The sequence below is a fragment of the Xyrauchen texanus genome, chromosome 4 (genome assembly GCF_025860055.1).
Source record: "Xyrauchen texanus isolate HMW12.3.18 chromosome 4, RBS_HiC_50CHRs, whole genome shotgun sequence".
Taxonomy (NCBI): domain Eukaryota; kingdom Metazoa; phylum Chordata; class Actinopteri; order Cypriniformes; family Catostomidae; genus Xyrauchen; species Xyrauchen texanus.
Window position 1 is genome coordinate 52,276,442 of NC_068279.1, and position 23,409 is coordinate 52,299,850.

General features: G+C 38.8%; 1 protein-coding gene across 1 annotated transcript in view; it reads left to right on the forward strand.

The window, feature by feature from the left end:
• Positions 1-14,176: 14,176 nt before the first annotated feature.
• ythdc1 (YTH N6-methyladenosine RNA binding protein C1) overlaps positions 14,177-23,409 on the forward strand; it is a 79,617-nt gene continuing 70,384 nt past the window's right edge. The window contains 1 exon segment of the mRNA XM_052119063.1: positions 14,177-14,417. Coding sequence (XP_051975023.1) covers positions 14,390-14,417 — 28 coding nt within the window. The 5' untranslated portion in view covers positions 14,177-14,389.

Below are 23,409 nucleotides of genomic sequence, written 5' to 3' on the forward strand. Positions count from 1 at the left end.
ATGCAGAGCATGAGTCTGTACATAAAATAACTTTTTTAATTTGTAATTCTTCTACCTTCTGTAATGCTATTACAATTGCCAACATCTCTACTGTATACACTGATAGATGATCTGAAGTCCTTCTTTTACCAGAAACAACCTGCTTTCCCTGTATTAGGATCCTTGGATCCATCTGTATATATATTTGAACGTAAGTTTGATATAGTGTTTGTATTCTATCTTCCACCAGTACTGCAATATTTCCAAATCCTTTTTGACCCTGCATTTTTTCCAGGAAATATAAATCTATTGACACTGGAGGAAACAACCAAGGTGGTGTCACTGATAATGGCACTGTCGGGATATATCCTCCTTGATTTAATGTCATGTCTCCAGCTATTTCCCCACATCTCCATGCAAAGCATCCCCGTTTAGTTCTTTCACTCTCCCAACATGGGAGAAGTATCTTAGTTGTAGGATGTCGATCCCCAGAATGCCCTTGTAAATTTATCCAGTAGTGCATCATTAACTGCTTACGTCTAATGTGCAACGGCAATTCCCCCATCTCAACCTGAAGAGCAGCCACAGGAGTTGTTTTCACAGCCCCACAGCATAGTCTTAGAGCTTGAGCTTGCACCACATCCAACGTCTTTAATGCCGTTTTTGCTGCCGATCCATAAGCAATGCTCCCGTAATCTAATACTGATCTTATCAATGCTATATACATGTTTTTACTAGCAACCCTACTTGCCCCCCATTCTGACCCTGTTATGCATCTCATCACATTTAGTATCTTTTTACACTTAGTATTTATCCTTCTAATATGTTCATTCCATGTTAACTTATCATCAAACCACATACCCAAAAACCTAAAAACTTTTACTTGCTCTATATCTTGTCCATACATCTTTACCTGAGCCTCAACCCCTCTCTTTCTAGTGAACAATACTGTCTTGGTCTTCCCAATTGAAAACTTAAATCCCCATGCAATTGACCATCTCTCCACCACATTAATTGCCTCTTGTATTTTACCTTTAATATGATTAATGTTCCTTCCCCTTTTCCATAAGGCTCCATCATCAGCAAACAGTGACTGTCTGATATCCCCCTGCACTTGTGAAAAAACATCATTAATCATTATGGAAAAGGGTATAGGGCTAATAACACTACCTTGAGGAGTACCATTCTCTACCATGTATCTTCTTGAAACAGCTGTCCCAATTCTTACTTGTATACTTCTCTCATCCAAGAATCCCTTAATCCAATTATATGTCCTACCTGCTATTCCTATCATTTTTAATTTTATCATTACTCCCTCCTTCCAAACCATATCGTAGGCTTTTTCTACATCAAAGAACACTGCCATTACAGATTCTTTATTAACTTGAGCTTTCCTTATCACGGTTTCCAAACACATAACAGGATCCATCGTTCCTCTACCCCTCCTAAATCCACTCTGATGAGGTGATAAAATTCCTCTTCTTTCCATATAAAAGGATAATCTATCTGTAATGATCCTTTCCATTATCTTTCCTACATGTGACGTAAGTGCTATAGGTCTATAATTCATTGGGCTTGACAAATCTTTCCCTGGTTTCCTGATAGGAATAATTACTGCTTCTTTCCACCCTGCTGGCAATTTCCCTAAATCCCATACTTTATTATAAAACCCCAGCAACTTTGTAGATGCTAAAACACCTAGATGTTCTATCATTACATAACAGATATCATCTTTACCCGGGGATGTTAATCCAGATCCTTTTATTGCCGTTTTCATTTCTTCCATTGTAATTGGCGCATCCATTATACTGTTACTATCCTCCCTTCTTTCAAGTAAATCTCCATATGCTAATCTTGTCATTGTCCTTCCTCTCTTGCCCTCCTCCGTTAAGTTATCAGAATTATGAATAAGAGTAAATGCCTTCGCTATCATCTCTGCCTTCTCCTGGTCAGACACTGCTGCTTCATCCCCCATCTTCAATATTGGATACTTCCATTCCCTTCTAATTCCTTGCATACTCTTAATCATGTTCCACACATCTCCAACAGGTGTTGCTCTACCAATTTTGTTACAGAAAGTCTGCCAGCTTTGCTTTTTTGCTTTTCGTATAATTTTCCTAACCTTTGCTTGTGTTTCTTTATATTTAATCAAATTATGAAAATTATGGGTTCTTAATATTCTGAGTGCTTTATTCCTTTCTTTCACTATTTTCCCACATTCATCTGTCCACCAGGGAACTGCCTTTCTTTTCATTTTCCCTTTGCTTTTGGGGATCGATTCTTTGGCAACTTGTAGTATTGTTGTTCTAATACTTTTATCAATCTCTTCTATTTCCTCATTTAGATCTATTTTGTCCATTTCTATCTCACACATATATTTAAATCTTTCCCATTTTGCACTACTAAATATCCACTTCCCCACTAATTCCCTTTGATCCTTATTTGTTTCCAATAAAACACTACACCATACTAGAAAATTATCACTACCTACCGATGAATCTTCAGATAGATCCCACTCACATATTCCGCTAAATTCCTAGAAACTAAAGTTAAATCTAATGCTGAGATGTTCCCTGTATGCACATCTATTCTAGTCCCTCTCCCATCATTTAAACAAACCATGTTTCTCTCTTCTAGCAATTCTTCTATAACCTCACCATTTGCATCTGTTCTTATTCCTCCCCATAAAGTACTATGTGCATTAAAGTCACCACACACTACCACCTTGTTACCATCCAATCCTACTATTTGTGATATCTGCCCCAACTCTAATTTCCTACAAGGATTATAATAATTTATAATTACACACTCTCCCTCATTCGTCCATATCGCTACACTAACATATTCTTGTTCTTTCACCCCTACCCTCACTTCTCTGAATGAAATATCGTTTCTAATAAATGTAGCACATCCTCCCCCTACTCCATCTTCCCTATCACACCTTACAGAGGCATATCCATCTAACATGAATTCTAAATTTGGTCTCAACCAAGTTTCCTGTACACAAATAATGTCAGGTTTATTGGGAAGATCATCAATATACTTTTTAAATTCCTGTCCATTGGCCATCAAGCTCCTAGCATTCCATTGTAGCAAGAGAACCATTATTAATACTATCCAGTCCCTACTTGCTCCTGGCTTGCTTGACTGCTTAGCTCATTCCTCACCTCCTCCCATGACAGCTCCCTGATATCTAGGTGATGAACTGCTGCTTTTACAATTAGTTGTATTCTCTCCGTTTTAGATTTAACCTCCATAGTTGCATTTATCACCCCTGCTATGAAAGTGACTAACTTCTTTAGATCAACCATTACTATCCCCTCCTTTGCCTGGTCTGGTACTTTTGTATTTTGTGTTTCAGCTCTGTTTCTTTCATCACTCTTATTAACCATTTTCACAGCTTCTGCATATGATATCTTATTTTGAATTTTAGCTCGTTGTACTTCCATTTCCCTTCTCATCACCTCACATCCACTGTAAGCCACACTATGACTACCCCCACAATTACAACACTTTGGTTGCTCGTGTTTACAATGACCATACTCATGCTCTTCTCCACATCTTGCACACCTTCTTCTGCCTTTACATGTTATTGCTGTATGTCCAAACCTTTGACAGTTATAACAACTCACTGGCTTTGGAACATACTCCCTTACACTATAACTCATAAAACCTAATGTTACATTCTTTGGGAGCACTTCCTCCTCAAACTCCAGAATCACAAGCTCACTGTTCTTCCTCATTGCCTCCCGAGTTATCTGCATCCTTCGAGCACCTTTTAGATATCCTCCTTTAAGATTTGCTTTAATTTCCTCTATTGTAACCCCGACTGGTACCCCCCCATATCACTCCCTTACTCCACATGTTTCCTTTTTCAATTTGACTTGTACTTATTACTTTAAACCTCCCAATTTCTTTAATCCTTCTAGCCCGCTCTCTCTGTTCTTCATTTTTACATCCGATCATTAGATTACCATCTCTCAACACCTTGGCTACTTAAATATCCCCGATCTGGTTTCTCAATACAGTTGTTAATTTCACCGGACTTATTGACGAAACTCCCCTCTCCTCACCAAATCTCAATATGATTTTAAACTCTAGTCCTTCCGTACCTTTATCTTTTATTACTTTCCCATAATCCTCATTACTCCTCGCCCTCTTTGTACTGATCCCAGCAAAAGTATTTCCTCTTTTGTCCCTCTTTCCTTCACCTTCTTGACTTATATCCATACCTCCCTCACTATCACCCATATAAGTGTCCCTCCACTCTGACCCATTCTCAACATAGTTGTGCCTACCCGCTGCCTTCTTCATCTTCTCCATTTTTGTGTTCTTTTTTTTTTTTTTTGTTTATTGTTTGCCCACAATAGAAAAATTTACATTTACAGTATCACAACATAAAGTTATATACGTATTACAGGGTGTACAGAACATAAAAGACAGGAATAAGTGAAAGAAATGAAAATAATAACAACCACAGATAAACAAGGTCACATTGACTTAGAGCATCCTTTAAATAGGAAGTCAAAGAAAATGAGGAGAAATTAGAAGTGGTCCGGTATGCCCGTTAAGGGAGTTCCTTTATATATTCCCAAAGGGGAGACCATATGAGCCAGAATCTGTCAGATTTGTTATATTTATCATAGGTGAGCTTTTCAAGTGGTAACCATGTAGCGATTTGTGATGTCCACATTTTAAAGGATGGAGCCTGTGATGCAGACCAAAGTAACAAAATGCATTTTTTAGCTAAGTATACCAGGACAACGAATAGTTGTAGTGCATCTTTTTTAAACAGACTGTTCACATTAAGATTCAATAAATACAAAGCTGGGGTCATCTCGAAGTGTAGTCCAAGAAGATCTTCCATCACACTATGTACTTTCTTCCAGTATAACAAAATTTTGTCACAGTACCAAAAACAATGCATGAATGTTCCTTTATCTTTATTACACTTGAAGCATAGGCCTGTAGCGTTGGTAAACATCCTCTTAATACGCATCGGTGTAAGATATATTCTATTGAAGAATTTGAAATTGAGCTCATGGATCCCAAGGGAGGTACATTTAGGGTACATGTTATCATATACGACAGTCCAGTCATTCTCTTCAATGGTTTGACCAATGTCCTTCTCCCAGACTTCCTTCAGTCCCAGCAAGGCAGAGGTGCAATTGCTAGACAAGATTTCATATGTCCTTGATATAGATCCCTTTAGACAGTTTGGATTTAGTAAAATGTCTTCAATCTCTGTTATGTCCATTCTTAACTCTGCTTTATCTATCTTTAATTTAAAAAAATGTCGCAACTAAAGATATTTGTAAAAATCAGACTTTGGTAGTTTATATTGCTCCACAATCTGTTGGAAAGACTTTAGAGTTCCCTCTGAATATAGACAAGAAATTTTTGAGATTCCCAATTTCAGCCATGTTGAAAGCCCAATATTCTGTAATGTTAAGGGGAAATCAGGGTTGAAAGATAGTGGAGAAGACAAGGAAAGAGAGGCGGGTATTTTAAAATATGATTTAATATCTATCCAGGCTCAAAGAGTGTTTGATATGGTGTCATGTTCCAAAATATTTTTTAGCTTTGTATAATTCTTAACAAATGGTAGAAATCGAATTGGTAGTGGAGAGCAAGTTGCTGCTTCCATATTATACCAGATAGAATTGGTCCTCTCACTGCACCAACTAATCATATTTTTTATCTGGGCTGCCCAATAATATAACTGAAGATTTGGCAAGGCAATTCCACCCTTGTCCTTTGGCTTCATTAGTTTGGAAATTTTGATCCGAGGCATTTTATTATTCCAAATAAACTTTGAAAGGTGTTTATTGAAGTCTTTGAAAAATGAACTTTTTAAATAACTAGGTATAGATTGAAATAAATATAAAAGCTTGGGAAGGATATTCATTTTAATTACATTTATTCTCCCTAGAAATGAAATCGGAAGTAAACACCAGGTTTTCAAATTGACCTTGATTTTTTCTATAAGAGGGGTATAATTATTGTTTATAAGATCATTAAGTGAAGCTGTGATAAAAATACCAAGATATCTAAAGCCTTCGTCTGATATTTGGAAAGGGGAGATTCATTTTAGGTGTTCTAAAGAGGAGATATTTAAAGGTAATGCAATGGATTTTGAAAGATTTATTTTATAGCCAGAGAGACTACTGTAGTAAGAAATACATTCCAATAATACAGGAATAGACTGGTCTGGTTTAAACATAAATATTAATACGTCATCAGCATACAATGATGCACAATGGTCTTCTCCTCCCACTGTAATGCCATGGAAATGTTTGCTCTGTCTAATAAGTTCTGCTAGGGGTTCAATGACTAGAGCAAAGAGCAAAGGTGAAAGGGGCAACCCTGCCTTGTGCCTCTCCTATGCAGAATGAAGCTGAAGTGAGACTGTTCACGACCACTGCAGCCTTAGGATTAGAGTAAAGCAACTCCACCCATCTGATAAAATTATCCCCTAGGTTAAATTTCCCAAGAGTGGCAAACAAAAAGTCCCACTCAACTCTGTCAAAAGCTTTTTCAGCATCAAGGGAGAGAACAAGTGCAGGGTGCCTTTCCTTTTGAACAAAATTAATAATATTTAACAGTCTGCGTATATTATCAGTACCGTACCGTGATTTCACGAACCCTGTCTGATCTGGTTTAACAATCTTAGGTAATATGCTCTCCAACCTACACGCCAGAACTTTAGCCCGTATTTTAGAGTCTGTATTGAGGAGACTTATTGGCCTATATGATGCACAGTCTTGTGGGTCTTTGTCCTTCTTAAGTATTAGGCAGATATTTGCCGTTTTCCAAGTTTCAGGTATTATACCTTCATCTAAAGCAGCTTGTAAAGCAGGCATAAAAATATTAGAAAGTTCAGGCCAAAATGATTTATAAAATTCCGGGGGGAAACCGTCAGGTCCTGGTGATTTATTAGATGGCATTGAATGTATTGCTGCCAAGACCTCTTCTGAAGTTATAGATGAGTTAAGGTAATTTCGGTCTTCATCTGAAATAACTGGGAGAGAAATATTATTAAAAAAAGTTTCAAATTCTGATTGTGATGCACTGTTTTGTGAACAATATAGTGATTCATAATAAGTTCGAAATGCATCATTTATAAGTGCAGGATCATATGTAGTGATGCCATCTGACATCTTTAGAGACTTAATTATTCTCTCAGATTGATTCTTTTTTATCTGATATGCTAACAGTCTACTCGATTTATTTGCGTACTCATGATAATTTTGTTTGGAAAGAAACAGTAATTTTTTTATATGATTGGTGTGATCAAGATTAAGTTCGGCTATAGCATGGCATAAAGCAGACCAGTTAGTTTGAGTGGGAGTTGTGCTATGTAAACGTTCAAATTTGTTTACTTCCCTTTCCAATTCTTGTTGTCTAGATATCATGGCTTTTTTATGTGCAGCTGTATAGGAAATAATGTACCCCCGGATTGTAGCCTTAGCTGCATCCCACATTACAGCAGGGGTGACGGGTGAGTTTTTATTATCTGACCAATAGTTTTTTATTGAATCTCTAACTACATTACAAAATTTGGGGTCCGACAACATAGATGAATTCAGTTTCCATACCTTAATATTTGTTGTCAGAGTCCCTAATGTAATATCAATCTGAACCGGAGCATGATCTGAGATAGCAATTGAGCCAATTTGACTAAGAGATGTAAGATTAAAAGAAGTGGTTGAGATAAAAATATAATCAATTCTTGAGTAAGAACCATGGGGATTGGAATAAAATGTGTAGTCTCTACTAAGAGGGTTCATTTCTCTCCAGCTATCAATTAAACCAGTCTCTTTGCACAGTTTTTTAAGAACCAAAGAGGATCTAGGATTGACTAGAGTGCCTGACGAGGATTTGTCCAATCTCTCATCCATCACGCAATAAAAGTCTCCGGCGCAGACTCCCAGTCCTTTACAGTGTTCATTGAATAACACAATCATTTTGGATATGAATTTGGGAGAGTCTTCATTTGGTGCGTAAACATTTAACATAGTAATATGCTGGCCAAATATTAAGCCTGTGACCAAAATAAATCTACCCTCTGGGTCTCTAATTTGATTTTCAAAAATAAATGGCAAGTGTTTACTAATTAAAATAATCGTGCCTCTTTTCCTAGGGTTAGCTGCGCATGAAGAATAGTATACTTGACCCACCCAGTCCCGATTCAATTTCAGATGCTCGCTATCCGATAGATGCGTTTCTTGACGCATGGCAATTGTGGTTCTTTCTTTTTTTAGGAAAGTCAGTATTTTTTTCCTTTTTACCACATGTCCTAATCCCTTAACATTCCATGTCATAAACCTAGTCGAGCTCTGCATGATAATCAAGTGTGACCAAGTAATAGACTGTCAATGTAGTATTGAAAAAGAAAAAGTAAAACAACAAAAGTGTCTGATGGGCAAACATTTTAACATCAGTGAACAAAGTAACAAAATAGCAACATCCTCCCCCCACCCCAGGCTCTGTCCCCAACTGACAGGGCCAACCAAATACCCCTAAGTCTAGGTCTTTGTACCCCGTTGGGCTCAAGGCAAAAACAGTTATACCTGCTACCAACATAAGGTTCAGAATCATACCCGTTGTGAGAAACGCTAAAGTTAATCCGCTCCAGTAAGTAACATTAAACATTATCATCTCGGAATACTCATAAATTTATTTATTTTTTAAATATAGAGACAGTATGTAAAGTCTCTGATGTAACAGTCACATGTAATTCCGAACAGATTAGAAACAAATATATGACGTATGAGAATCCGGGAAAATTGAAGTCACTCACTACCCTCTGAATATGGTGAAGTTGAAATAAAATAGGTAAGAATCTCTTTATCACTTATCTTGCAAGGTCTCTAGAAACTCCTTCACCGCAGTCGGTGTACTAAAAGTGCGAAGCTCCGACTCGTGAAGACAGCGCAACTGGGCAACTTGGAATCCTCTTCACAGCGTCGAATTCCCGGCGTTTCCTCATCACTTCGACTGAAAGATCTTGATAGAAGCGGATCTGCTTGTCGTCGTGAGTGATCTGACGTTTTTTCAACGCTGCCTGCAGAATGCGTTCTCTGTCTGAGAAGCGCAGAAATCTGACAAGTACACTTCGTGGTGGGTCATTCACTCCTGGAGCAGGTGCAAGTGATCTATGCGCCCTTTCAATTTCGAGATTGAGATCAGAAGAGAGGTCGAGCCATTTCGGTATAATTTCTCTCAGAAATTGAGCTAGCGGAGTAGATCTCTCAGCTTTTTCGTGTAGACCGACAATGCGAAGATTTTTGCGTCTTCCTCTGTTTTCTAGATCATCCACCTTAGTTTGAAGCTGGGCCACCATTTTCTTCAACGTCGAAAACTCACCCTCACGGGCCTGTAGAGCGTCTTCTGTGGTAGAGATTCTGTTTTCAGCTTCCGTTAAACGGGATTCGTTTGAGGACACTCTTTGTGATAAGTTGGATAAAGTCTCGTGCACTGCAGAAACAGAGGTGGATATGGCATCAAGACGACTTTCGATAGTGTCAAAACGACAATCGATGTTCCCCAATCAAGCACTAAGCACTCGTATTTCGTTCAAAACTAGGTCAGTTTGTTCCGATGGGGATGAAGACGTTTCTGCTGACGCAGTTTGTTTTTTCTTTTTCTGTGATCGCGAAGTTGTGAAAAGTGGAAAGTCCTTTGGATCTTGAGTCTCAGACATATTAGCCATGTGCAGAGTCTATTAATTAGGAGATTCTTTGACTTCAACCAAAGAGAGTAGTAATTTATTAAGCAATCAGGAGCGGAGCTACAATTTAAGCGGCCATCTTCTCCAGCGTCCGCGAGCGCCCCTCCATCTTCTCCATTTTTAAGTTGACCTTTTCCAAACTCCCACTTCCAGTCGCTCCTTTTTCCCAGGATCATCCGTCAGTTCTTGTTTAAACATTTGAACCATTCGTCCGAGCTCGCTACGTTCCAGTCCACAAACGCGTTCACTCACTTCACACACAGAGGTATCACCGTCGCGCGAAAATGACGTCTCTCCCAGCTTCCGGGTTTGAAGGGCTAACTCTTGCTTAGAAGTCGAATGAAGCCGCACCGTGAGCTCCCGCCCAGAGAATCTTTATGGACTAGCGTGGTCTAAACAAAGTCCAACTGGCAAATATACAACGTTTGTCACGTTATATTTTACAGTTTAACCACTAAAGCATGGAGCAAATCCTCGACGCAACTTCTCCTCAGCTATATCGTCTTTTCTCCTCTTCCGGGTTGCGACCTTTTACCTCACGTCACTCCATGCATACAAAAATTATATAGTAAAATATTTTTTACCACCAAACATCAAAATATTACATGTTACATTATACATTTCACTTCACCAATGAAATCCTTTAAACAAAAACTCTTAGAATAAATTAAACACATACTTGAAACAAACACAATTGTATATCAAACTACAACTCCCATAACCCCTTTTATTTACCTAAAATGAATAGAATGGATATGAACTACAATAAAAAAATTTCTTGAGCTTACTTCTAAATTCTAATATTGTATAACTTTAAAATAATTTCAATCTAAGTTATTTAGCACTTAGTTAACTTAAATGCTTTTTAGCACTGCGCTACACTAATATTAGAGTTTATAATGTAACAGGGAAGTTTTGTATATATATTGCATTCCACAATTAGCTCAGTCACAATAATTACTTATTTACTACAATAAATGGCACAAGTTTGTATTTACATAATCTTTACATTTTGTAACAACTAAACAGAGCTTGATAGTGTTCATTATTGAGATGTAATGAAATGTGCCCACCACCAACACATGTAAATAGTGGTAACCTAGTTGCTACCTTAAGGATCTACTTAACTTAAAAATGACTTTTGTTGGTATATCCTGATGTACAGTTTTAGGTTACCTGACAAAAAAATTTATTTACAGTAATATGTGGGTCTTAAATGTCTGTTCACTGACTTCTTTGCAATACTGTTCTAAAGACCACCATTGTGTTTTACATATTATGTAATCATTTATTGGTAGAAGTTTAGTTGTTTTCTTGAAATAAAAACAGTAAAGCTAAGATCAGTTGTCATCACAACAGTACCAATTTGGTTTTATTTGTAAACATTTCTGAGTGTGTGTTTTGATCCAAGAATGAGTAAGTTAATACCAAAAACATGAGTGTCAAAGGAAAATCAGCCTGCGCATTTGAGTGTGACACCCCTCTGACTCACTTCAGTAACTGTTTGGTTTGGTGAAGCTATGAAATCGGAAATCAGAAGACTACAAAGGAAAGTTCGGACTGCTGAGAGGATTATTGGTTGCCCCCTGCCCTCCCTTCAAGGACTATGCACTTCCAGATTGAGGAAAAATGCTGGAAAACTCACTGGACCCCACTCATCCTGCCCACTACCTTTTTGAACGGTTGCCTTCTGGCAGGCAGTGACGTGCGGTGATGTCTTAAAGAGGCTAGGCACTGAGTTATGAAAGCCAGATTACCTGATTTATTGTTTAAGCTAATAATACGTAATAACAGTAAACGTTACGCACAAGTGCGGCATATCAAGAAATGTACAAATCAGGATGTATATCGTGTACACTCTCTCTCTCTCTCTCTCTCTCTCTCTCTCTCACACACACACACACACACACACACACACACAAGCGCGTAAACAGTGAACGTTACGCGCAAGCGCAGCATATCAAGAAATGTACAAATCAGGATGTATATCGTGTACTCTCTCTCTCTCTCTCTCTCTCTCTCTCTCACACACACACACACACACACACACACAAGCACGTAAACAGTGAACGTTACGCACAAGCGCAGCATATCAAGAAATGTACAAATCAGGATGTATATCGTGTACTCTCTCTCTCTCTCTCTCTCTCTCTCACACACGCACACACACACACACACACACACAAGCGCGTAAACAGTGATTGTTACGCATTTATCAGATCCTTCAAATCCTCACGGTTTTCCTTTACCTTTTCATTGTGGTAGGTTATATTCAGCTTCCTTTGCTCATCAAGTGCAAGGTTGATCCGAGATTTTCCAAAGGTTTTCAGTGTAATTTGACACTGGATGTGAGCTGACGACTTTTCATGCTTGGTTAAAGCTGCTGGCAGGTTGTTCAAATCACAATATCCTGCTGAAGTCCAAACAGTCTGACTGGTTGAAAAAAGCAGGCAGGGATAGCAGTACAGCCGCTGATTGTTAGAACAGCCACATAGCCAATCTTTTCTTACATACAATCAGTTTGAAATGATCGGATAATTTTTGGGCCCTTTTGCTGTGCTAGTCCATCTAAGGCTGGCGTAGACCTCCCTCTTGCAATTAACTCATATTTGGTTATAAAATTTCCTAATTCCGTGATTACGGCCGGTGTTCTGTCATTTTGAATTTGGCGGGGATTAGGCATGAACGATAGCTGTGGTGTAATGACGTTAGCTACGCAAATGTCCAGAAATATCTCGATTTTAATTGGTCCATGTCTGATACGTAACGGAGATGATTACGGGCATAACATATTTACGTCAAAAGGCACAGCAGATTTGTGCTTTTTGCCGTACATGTTAAAGAATACAGGATCGAAGTGCGCATGCGCAACATGGGTTTTCCGCTTGTCGTCTGCAATGAATGGACCGTAAAAGCACTGCTTATTCTACCATATGTTTTTAGTTGATTATGCGTAACTGCTTTTGTCATCATAACGTCTAAACAATTGGAATAACACACATATTGCATATATAAATCACAAGAATAAAAAGTAAAAATACAAATACAAGTTTATTATTTAATAAACATTTTATTTTAGAATTTTGGCAGGGTAGGCAGTGCCTAGTTTGCCTACCCAGACCGCACGTCAGTGCTGGCAGGTGCTACAGAGCACTGAACACCAGAAACATCAGGCACAGGAACAGCTTTTCCCCTCAGGCTATCCATCTCATGAACAGTTAAATTGCCCCATTCAGCAATAATTAATGTGCAATACACAGCTTAGTGTATTTATATTTATCCAACATACATACCTCTTCTGCCATTACATTCCCTTGCTTCTGTATATGACAGATTTGTATATGTATATTGTACATACGTATCTATCTATCTATCTATCTGTCTATCTATCTATCTATCTATCTATCTATCTATCTATCTATCTGGAAATGGACCCATGGTGCTAAGGACCATCATCGCTGCTTGCAGAATTATTTGAGCTTTATTAACATTCAGTAATATACAGACGTAATGATTTATGTACTGTATGTCCTCATAAAACTGTGTACGCTACATTTAAAGCATCAGACTTCTCAACGCCATACACCAATAAGCTCTGCTGTATAAACCAATGAAATCGAAAGTGGGCGGAGCTGCACGTGTCGCCCTGTCCCAATGTCTCACCATGCCCCATTGTCCAGACTGCACTCTAAAGTACTTGGACAAAACCGTGCATGTGTACGGGGCTTGAGGGAAGTTAATGAGGGGATTTGAAGTGGATTACAGCCCAGGTGTCTGAATTATGTTTAGCCTATTTGTTCTCTAAATATTTAAAAAGGTGGGGTTTTGTTGTTGTTAATAAGTGCACTTTGTTTTCAGAGATTCTTGATTAAATTCTTCAATGTTTTATTGTCAGTGTGTTGCTTGGAATTATTCAATAATTAAAAAATCCAAGAGTTAAAGGTTTTCATTTACAAATGCCAATGTAGAAATTCGCTATTTATAATTCCCCATGATTAATTTAATCCAAAAGTGAAAGAGTCCAATAACAAGGAGGTTACTGAGATTAAGCAGTAGTATTCAGCTGGTCATGAGATTCTAAAATGGTAGCCCACATGAGGGCTCCCCTCCCCCATGTAAAATAAAATATATTTTACAAAGGTAACTGAGTTCTCATCTCATGTGTGGGGTGATGATTTTATACATATGTTTCAAAATCACAATAGGCCTACATTTATTTTGGAGCAAAAAGTTTTCATGGGAAAAAAAATTACTTTAAAGTGTGTTCCTTTAGCCTATGTTATGACTTTTCAAATAATAAAAAACGTAATGTTTAAATGCATCATTTGATTGACGTGTTGAAGTCTAACCCAAATGTACACTTTTATTACTCATGCATGCACCCACATGTACTTCCTGACTAGCGCCCCATCGGTCTGCACTCGTTGTACGTCACGAAGTCTGGACTCGGAGGAGGACCGCAAAGGTGCCATTTGGGACAGGGCCATTCACTGCGCTGTGGGAGGAAGAGATCCGCCATTTTGTCAAACATACACACTCTCAGTAAGAACAATAAACCGAGAGAGAGAAAGAAAAGGCGATCCAGAAATAGCTGTGAATTAGAGTTATTTAACACGCGTCAAGAAAGAGAGGGGGACTTAAAGTGTGTTTAATCCACGGAGGGATTAAACACTGAAGATGTCCGTCGACCAGAGAGATGAGAAAGGTAAACGATCATGTGTGAAGGATGTTTTTTTTTTACAAGTCGCATTTTAAAATCAGAAATCATCGTATGTCGTTTATTTTGTGTTTTTTTTACGAATACAGTGTTCAGTTAGCTATGTTAAGATGTTTTGATAAATGTAGGTAATGTCTCTTGTTGAGGGTACAACGAGGATCATTAGGCTAACTTAGCTTGGTGTTAACTCATGAGTCATGTAATAATGCAGGATTTTATATTTACAATAATTAATATGATTTTAGAGATGAATATCATAGATTGTAAAGCCATTAATTCCTTGAAAATGACTCGACCAATTCTGGAAGCGTTGCATATTTCACATGATTTCATATGATCCTACTCTTATTGTGTTTGATGTAGTGCACTGCACTGTGTGATTTATGTTGAATTGCGTTGTATATTGCTTTTAGATTAGACCTTAGTAGCGCCATCGATTTTTGACTGTAACGAAAACGAGGATGTAAAGCCGCCTTTTCACGGTCTCCGACGTCCTACTGTCGTATTTCTAACCCTAGTGGAGTTCGCGATGAACTGTCATTTTTCGCGAAATGGTTTTTTTTTTCTATTTATTGGAGAAGCTACCAACGGTTTACTTCAGAATTACATTACTGTGTGTGATTTTGTTGAGCAGATGAATTAATTCAATAAAATCCAGGATTAATATTCACTCAATATTAATTATTAATAGTAGAATTTATAATTATTACAGTTAATATGATAATTAACAGCAACAATAACCCTAATTCAGCAGTATGAATCAGAAATTCATAGATGTGATTTTAAATATGTAGGTTTTGTGTGTGCAGAAATAAATGACACATATACACATTTAATCAAGTTTATAAAGTTTACTGTAATTCCAAAAGCTTTTCGTGATATTAACAATTTAAACAATAATTCCTGACTTCTAAATCATTAATTGTCCAAAATACAGAAGTAGCAGGCGTTTAGAAAAAAGTTTAGGACAAAATATATTGATATTTCTCACTTCGCGCTGATAGTTTTGCATGAATACATCACTTCCGGTCAGGCGGTTGCATACGGTCACATGAGTTGAAATATTTAACATATCAGATGCTCAAATCGGATCCGAAAATGTAGCATCCGACATTTGCAACCTCATCAGCATCATGCATTGAAAAGGTGGCTTGATTGATAGACTTGCATAATCTTTAGTGATGGGTCTTTCATGAACGATTCATTCATTTTGTATATATCATTTGTGATTCAGAAAAAGGAGTAGATTCAGAGAGTGATTCACTCATTTTGTGTTGGCCACGCATGCGCATTGGGCAACCTCCGTTTGTTTGTTACGTGAAATCCGCATAGGCGCTGTATAGGAAACAGAAATTATTAGTTCACCTTTCAACTCTTGTCTTTCATTCTTTTGTCACAGCCATATACGCTACGCACAGTGTTGCCAGATTGGGCGGTTTTGTATTTGATTGTGCGGGTAAAAATTGGTTTGGGCGGGTGGACAAAATTTGGGCGGGTTTGGGATCAGTTTGGCGGTTTTCAAAAAAATGATAGGCTAATTATTTAACACAACTAACACAACCCAAGTGTGCATGTACTCCATCCAATCAGTCATTGTAATGTAACTAAACACACCCACTGCATACTCGGCTGTGTTGGTGATTTTGACAGTTGACGGGCGGCTTGACGCCAACGTTACGAGTCACAACTCAAGAGCCAATCGAATGATAGCAGAAGCTGCGTCAGGACTCAGTCAGCACTGATGTGACATCCTCACATTTTCACCCCTCACTTTGGCTCAGCAGCACTCAGCGGGAAATACAAATTAAAAAGATGTCGAAGTGGGCAAAATATAAAAAAACGTACCGAAAGGAGTGGGAGAGTGATTCGGACCTAAAGCCATGGATAACGCAGTCTAAATCGGATGATAGCAAAGCTCACTGCAAATTCTGCAACACCGACATAAGGGCTCACTTTAAGGATTTGAAGGACCATGCCGAAACCAGGAAGCACAAGATGCGGTGCCTGCCCACAATTAAGGCTTTCACAGTGAGTAAAGCTAGTTTAAGGAACTCGGCGGCCATCTGTGATGACCAGAAGCGCCGTGAACTGCGGATAGCAACATACGTTGCTTGCCACACGTCAGTTAATGCCGTGGACGACTTATCGGACATACTGAAGGATGAGATCGGAGCATTCCAGATGCACAGAACCAAACGTACGGCTGTCATTAAGTCAGTTCTTGCGCCATATTTTAGACAACAACTTCGACAGGACATTGGTGACTCGCCTTACTCTCTTTACTTGGACGAAACGATCGACATTACCGTAAACAAGTTACTTTGCATATGTGTAAAATATCATTCTAAGACACTCAATCGGTTTGTGAGCACTTACCTGGGACTTGTCGAACTTTTGGACGCTGATGCTAATGGGATTGTGGATGCTATCATCTGCTTTCTGCAAGCTAACGCGCTGGATGTAGCAAACATGGTTGGCATAGCAACAGATGGAGCAAGCGTAATGGTGGGGAGACATCATTCCGTGTATACGCTGCTCAAACAGAAACAGCCTAACTTACAACTAATCAAATGTGTATGCCATTCCCTGGACATTGTAGCTCACAAGGCAATGCAGCAGCTCCCTAGCAATATTGACTACATGATCAGGGAGACTTACAACTGGTTTGCACATTCATCTAAGCGTCAGAATGACTACCAAACTTTTTATGAGACGGTTAACAGTGGAGGATGTCCTTTGAAAATGCTTTCTCCAAGTTCCACCCACTGGTTAGTGACAGCAGATTGCATTGACAGAATCCTTGATCAAGAAGATGCACTTTACATTTCAGTGTAGCAGCAAGCTCTGAACACTGCTATGCAGCGCGGCTTCTGAGTGAAATGTACAAAGACAAGGCCAACAGCATTTACCAGCATTTTCGCCGTCCTTTACTGCTGGAAATCAAAGCTGTCAACAAGTGTTTTCAGTTAGAGTCCGCTGATAGCCTTGTAGTTTTCTGGGACCTCAACCGGCTGTACATGTCAAAACTAGGGCTGGGACAAAGCAAAAAAATACGTCGACGCAAAATATGCGCGCCGATTCGTCGGACCCAAAACAAAGATGGCGGCGCCGGCAAGTAGTAGCAACACGAGTGGCTCCTCAGACTATCAGAAGTGCAAGGCGGCATGCACTCGTTCCTCTAAAGTATGGGAATTCTTTAATTTAAAAGGAAACAATTCCGTGATATGTCGTCTTTGCAAAATGGAGATGGCCTTCCATTCTAGCACCACGGCAATGCACCAGCACCTTAAGGGGCGCCACCCAGTTGCAGCTGCAGATGACAGAGCACCGTACGTTTTTTTCAACTCCCCAATTTGCACTCGATGTTGGAGTAGGCTATAATACGTTGTCGACACCTAAAGTTTTCGCTTATAGCTATTAATAATGCGCTTATAGCTATGAATGTCGTGAAAAATACATAGAGGACACTGACAACGCGCTGACAGACAGGACCAAGCAGGTAACATTTAATAAAGTCTCAACTTTGAAATTTGGTCATTCAAAGAAAATTAAACCATAAATAGGCCTACTATTTTGTGGCTCTTTAATGTGTCGTGACAGATTGCCTCAGTTAAAGCTGCTCGTGAACCGATCATCTTTTCCTTGGTTAATTTATAGCATCAAATAGGCTAAACATGAATGTAGCCTACATCAGAAGGACTGTTGTTTTAACCACGGAAAGACGTCAGTACGGTAGCCTATAATCCATTATTCAAATTCAAATCCACCGACGTTAATCTTCTCTCTCCTGACTACTTTGTCGGACAAAAATGGAGTATTATGATTGATTGATCAGATCGCCAGTCAATCAAACTCCCGGCAAATGTTTTTTTTTTAACATTTTATACACCCCCCCACCCCCGATGAAACCGGAATTACGGTGTTGTCACAAGTCGATTAATCGAATCGGACTGAAAAATCGAATCGTTAGATTAATCGATGCATCGAAAAAATAATCCCTAGATTAATAGTTTAAAACATAATCGTTTATCCCAGCCCTAGTCAACACCGAGACGTATAATCAAGCCGAGCGTTTTCCGTATGAATAACGAACAACGACTCATGGACTTGTACCTAAAATCTCTCAGTATATACCTCTCACCTAAAGATGCTGACATGGGGACCACATTCAGTCAGAAGTTGGAGGCGAGCACTCTGTCACATGAGAAAAAGCAGGTGGTCTTAACACACTGTGTAGACCTCGTAAAAGAAATCATTGCCCAGTATCAAATGCGTTTGCCTGCATCCTTGGAGTTGCTGTGGAAGCTGGAACTCCTGTGTCCCGCTTCTGTTGTGTCAAACAAATCATCCTTCCGAGATCTGCCAAAGGAATTATTTTCAGGCTCACCAGATTTACTTGACACTCAGTGGAGAAATGTTGCCTCAGCAGGGTTCTCACCTAATTTAACCATTGATGCGTTTTGGTTAGAGGTAGACTCTTCAAGATGCTGGAGGAAACCACTGCTTTCATGATTTAGCACTAGGTGCAATTAAAATCCTCACTCTCCCCATATCCAACGCTCCGGTTAAAAGAGCATTTTCGCAAGTCACGCTGCTCAAAGATGACACTAGAAATAGAATGGGATTGCCGCTCCTTTCTGGTTTAATGGATGTGCGCTCAGGGCTGGCACGGAATGGATGGACATCGGCTACATTCCGTCCTCCCCAACAGTTGTTGGGGAAGTTTGACACATCCATGTACTAGACAGCTCAGCCAGACTGTAAATAGTTCTAAAACGTTGCATTCAGATCAGCTGTGTTCTTCAGCCTCCTGTCAAGTTACAACCGACAGCCTGTTACTGTTCTGCATTTAAAGGTAAGATATCTTGCTCTCTCTTTCACACACACATACACCCGTTTATCAGGAGTAAAATGTAGTAGTACTACTAATAATAATAATAATTTAAATATATAATATAATTTAAATAAATAGCCTATATAATTTATTAAATATAACAAAATAAACATTGGGTATTTAAATTATCGCAAAACATTTTAAATCTACACTGTGAAAGTGCATTGTGTGTGTGGGGTCGCATTTTAGTCATATTTGCTAATTCTCCTTAATTATTGCCCTGTTTTGATCCGTTTACCTGGGAAATTTATTTATTTTATATTTTATTTTGTTTTAAGGAGATCTAAATGGTGCTTATCAACCTTGAATGACATGGCAATACAATTATATCACATTATTTTGGCAGTAAAATTTTGGCCGTTTTTTTTCTTGGAGTGGGCGGGTTTTGGTGAGCTTTTGGGCTGGAAATCACCATCCCAATCTGGCAACACTGGCTACGCATTGCTCACACAGGAAACAGAAATGATTAGTTCACCTCGGGTCATCTGGTCCGAGTCGTTCGTTCTTTTGCCACGTGACAGCCGTATACTCTGTGCAAACCTCTAACTACACATTATTTCTATAAAAATGTATAGCTTATTAAGAAACACTTTATTATTAACTAGTACTGGATAATGTAGGAGCGAAATTAACAGTAATTCCAGTCTTCAAGTCTTCAGTAGAAAAGAAACCAGTGTTTCTTTGTTTTAGTTTTTTCCAATTTTTTTTTATCTTGCATCTGGACTTTAACCCATTGATACGCACCTGCTTTTTGAGCAAAATAACATCTGAACTTAACTGCTCGGAACTGCACACAAGACTTTCACATACTGTTGCACTTGTGTACATGGTAGTGTGAAAATAAAGTGATTTGATTTGATTTTAAATGGTTGTATTTACTGGACCCTTTGGAGTATGGACACAGTTGTAATATATTTTGAAAGAAGACACTTTGGGCAAGTTTCAGAATGAATATATGTTGTTATTGTTTAAAGTTAGAGAAGCTAATTTATAAACATATTACTATAAGTAATGGAAATATTTTGTGCTGAACATGTTTTTATAATCTACATTTTTTTTTTTTTATAAAAGTGCCAAGACGACCCAGAAATACATTGTTCTCAAATCCAAAAGTCTAAAGAAGTTATGTTTCAAATTTGAAGATGATCTATCAAAACATTTGGTTCCTGCAAGCTTTTTTCTTTGTAAAATTGCTGGAAGCATATAGAGTAAAATTAAGGCTCCGCCTTTCAAGTTGACACAAAATCTGACTGCACTGCTTGGCTATTATGAATAAAACTACTCCACATTTAAAAAAATTGACTTTGGAGACTTTTTGTTTACGTGACTCTAATATATACGATAATTTACAGTTTTACAACATGAATGCTGCTCAGATTGCATAGTTTGTTGAAGAATGATGACGAAGGGTAATTCTTTCAAGCGAGATCTCATGTAAACAATGGAGAATATATCAATATTTCTCAGATTTATCACTTTTATGGACAAAAAGTGCTATTGGATGTTTTTCAATGAACGCTTGCCATGGACTATTGACCCAAGGGTGGCGAACTGGATTCATCTGGCAATCGCGTTTTCATAACATGTATGATGTCCCGTTTTGATATTGCATTTTTTAATTTGTACTCCTGGCACAAATAACTAAATTGCTGTTTCTGGGGCATTGCTATCGTGAAACAGAAATCAGATATCAATGTTGAACCCTTAGACCTTCGAGAAGATGTATAATTTGTTAACATTCATTACATTTATAGACGGTAAATTATATATTAAACATAAGCAGAATGACGTCACCACCGCATGCGGGGAATACGCAATTCCCTGCATGCGGTGGTGATGTCATTCTGCTTAGCCAACTCACCATCTGTGAGTTTGTGTCAACAGAGCAACACCATTCAATAATGCACTGGCGCTACAGATACTACTTTTTAAACACAGCCTTTGTGATTCACAGAGCTATCGCATGTTTTCAAGTGGCTTTGAATAAAATACACGAGTCATATTAACTGCTTTAATGGTGTTTTTATGGTTCTTTTATGGCATTTTTAGAGCTTGACAGTAACGAACATGATTAACACACAGTACTGGATTTGGATCGGGCTTGTCGGACCGATACCCAATCCATCTAAAAGCTTGCAGTATCGGAGCCGATACTGATCCAGGTATCGGATCGGTGCATCCCTAATTGAAATTAGCCACCTTATTTTGATTTCACAAATAATTGCAATCAATGCCCTTCTGATATGACTTTAATATTGGTCCTGATGTTGTGACTAGGGTTGCAGATTTCGTGCATTTTCCTTAACCGATAGTTGAACACGTTAACAATCAATAATCGGTTAATAATTAATAAGATACAAAACACACGTCTTTTTCTAATTATGTATTTAAACAATAATAAAGGCACATTAGTTATGTGAAATATTACGAAGCACAAACTATTTAAACGAACAAACATTAAAACAGTAAGGCTCTTGCTCGAAACTGCTGCCTATCCTGATTCAACAAATGGCACCACCAAAAAAAACTATGTCAAATGGGGCACAAATACTGCCATTTCTAGACTAGCAAAGGCAGACCAAACCAAACCATTTTTTAAATAAACAAAGTGAAAAATTTGTATATCTGCATGTTCGGGGTGAGTCGTGTGTACAGTCTGTTTGCTGTAAGACCATCTGCAGAAAAAACTCTCTCTGATGGCACTGATGTCCCTGGGATGCCAACTTGGCCAGACTCAGGAATCCTTCCGCGATATTGCACGCACATCACTACAGCCTCTTCTAGGTAACATAAACATGATAGTTTGTTGGGAGGACAGTGTTCCACTTTCGACTTCCAATGCAACCGTCGGGTGCTGACTTTTCATGTGTTACAACAATGACATTGTACTGGAGCTGCATTTTAAGATGGTGCAATTTTTACATTGACCTCTTTTACAGTGTGATGCTCCCACGCTGGACTGACCGCTTCTTTCTTTATTGTGTGCCAGTAGATTTTCTCAACTGCAAATGTGAAGTATGCCCTCGTGTGGTATAAAAGTGAACATAGGCTATGTGTGCCCTGGAGTAATGGTACATATAACATACATTGTCGGTTAATACATTTTTAATCGGTTACATTCTTAAATGCAATTAACCGATTAACGGTTAGTCATTGACATCCCTAATTGCGACGATTGCAGGTTGCCACCGGTTCCTACCCAAAAGCGAATCTTCGTTGCCCTGTTCAAGCTGGCAACCTGCACCAAGTAGTGTGGGAAACTTTCAGTCTTAGTAAAAGGACCATCCATCGAAATGTATGTGTGCATAGCTATTAAAGATTAATTGATGGGTTGTAATATCAGGATTTACATATATGATACATTCCTGATATTCAATAGGCTATTTTAAACAATCATCTAATTTAAAACATTGCCATCACAACTGCATTATGTCCTGCATATTTGTCCAGCAACTTTTAATGACCAATTGTCGACTTTCAATTGTCATCTAAAATGAGTTCCCTCTCGAGAGGTCTCTCCTATTGCGTAAGTAGCTTACGCTATGGGAAAACTCAGTTTCTCGAGAAATATTGTAGTCTTTATGTAAAACGCATTGCAGCTGCACAGCATACAGCAATGAGCGAGGCAGCTCGGTCATTGGCTGTGCTGCGGCAACTTGCTCGAACCAATGATGGGGCGACTCTGAACACGCGACCAATGGGCGTGCTTGCGCTACAGCGCTCGAGCCCGCCAAGATGGCGTGGCTAGGGCTATATATTAAGCGCCCGTCATGAGAGTTCTTTTGGATTTAATCTCCTTCAGCGAAGACCTTCTCTTCGCTGGATCCTCCGGATTGTTGGAGTCTTTTCAGCCCGCCGTTGACAAGCCTACAGCAGGACTGCTAAGAGGACGCCCGGCGCCTTCAGCCGCCTCGAAGCCTTCTGCTACGCCATCCGGCGCGATCACTGATATCCTTTTTTACTTACAAGTGTTCGCCTCTGCGACGCTTTTGATTTAAGTAAAAGAGCAATTTTCGAGGCGTTTTTCCAAATGCCTTTAACCTGCGCCTCGTGCAGAGGCCCTCTTCCTGACGGGGTATCTGCACT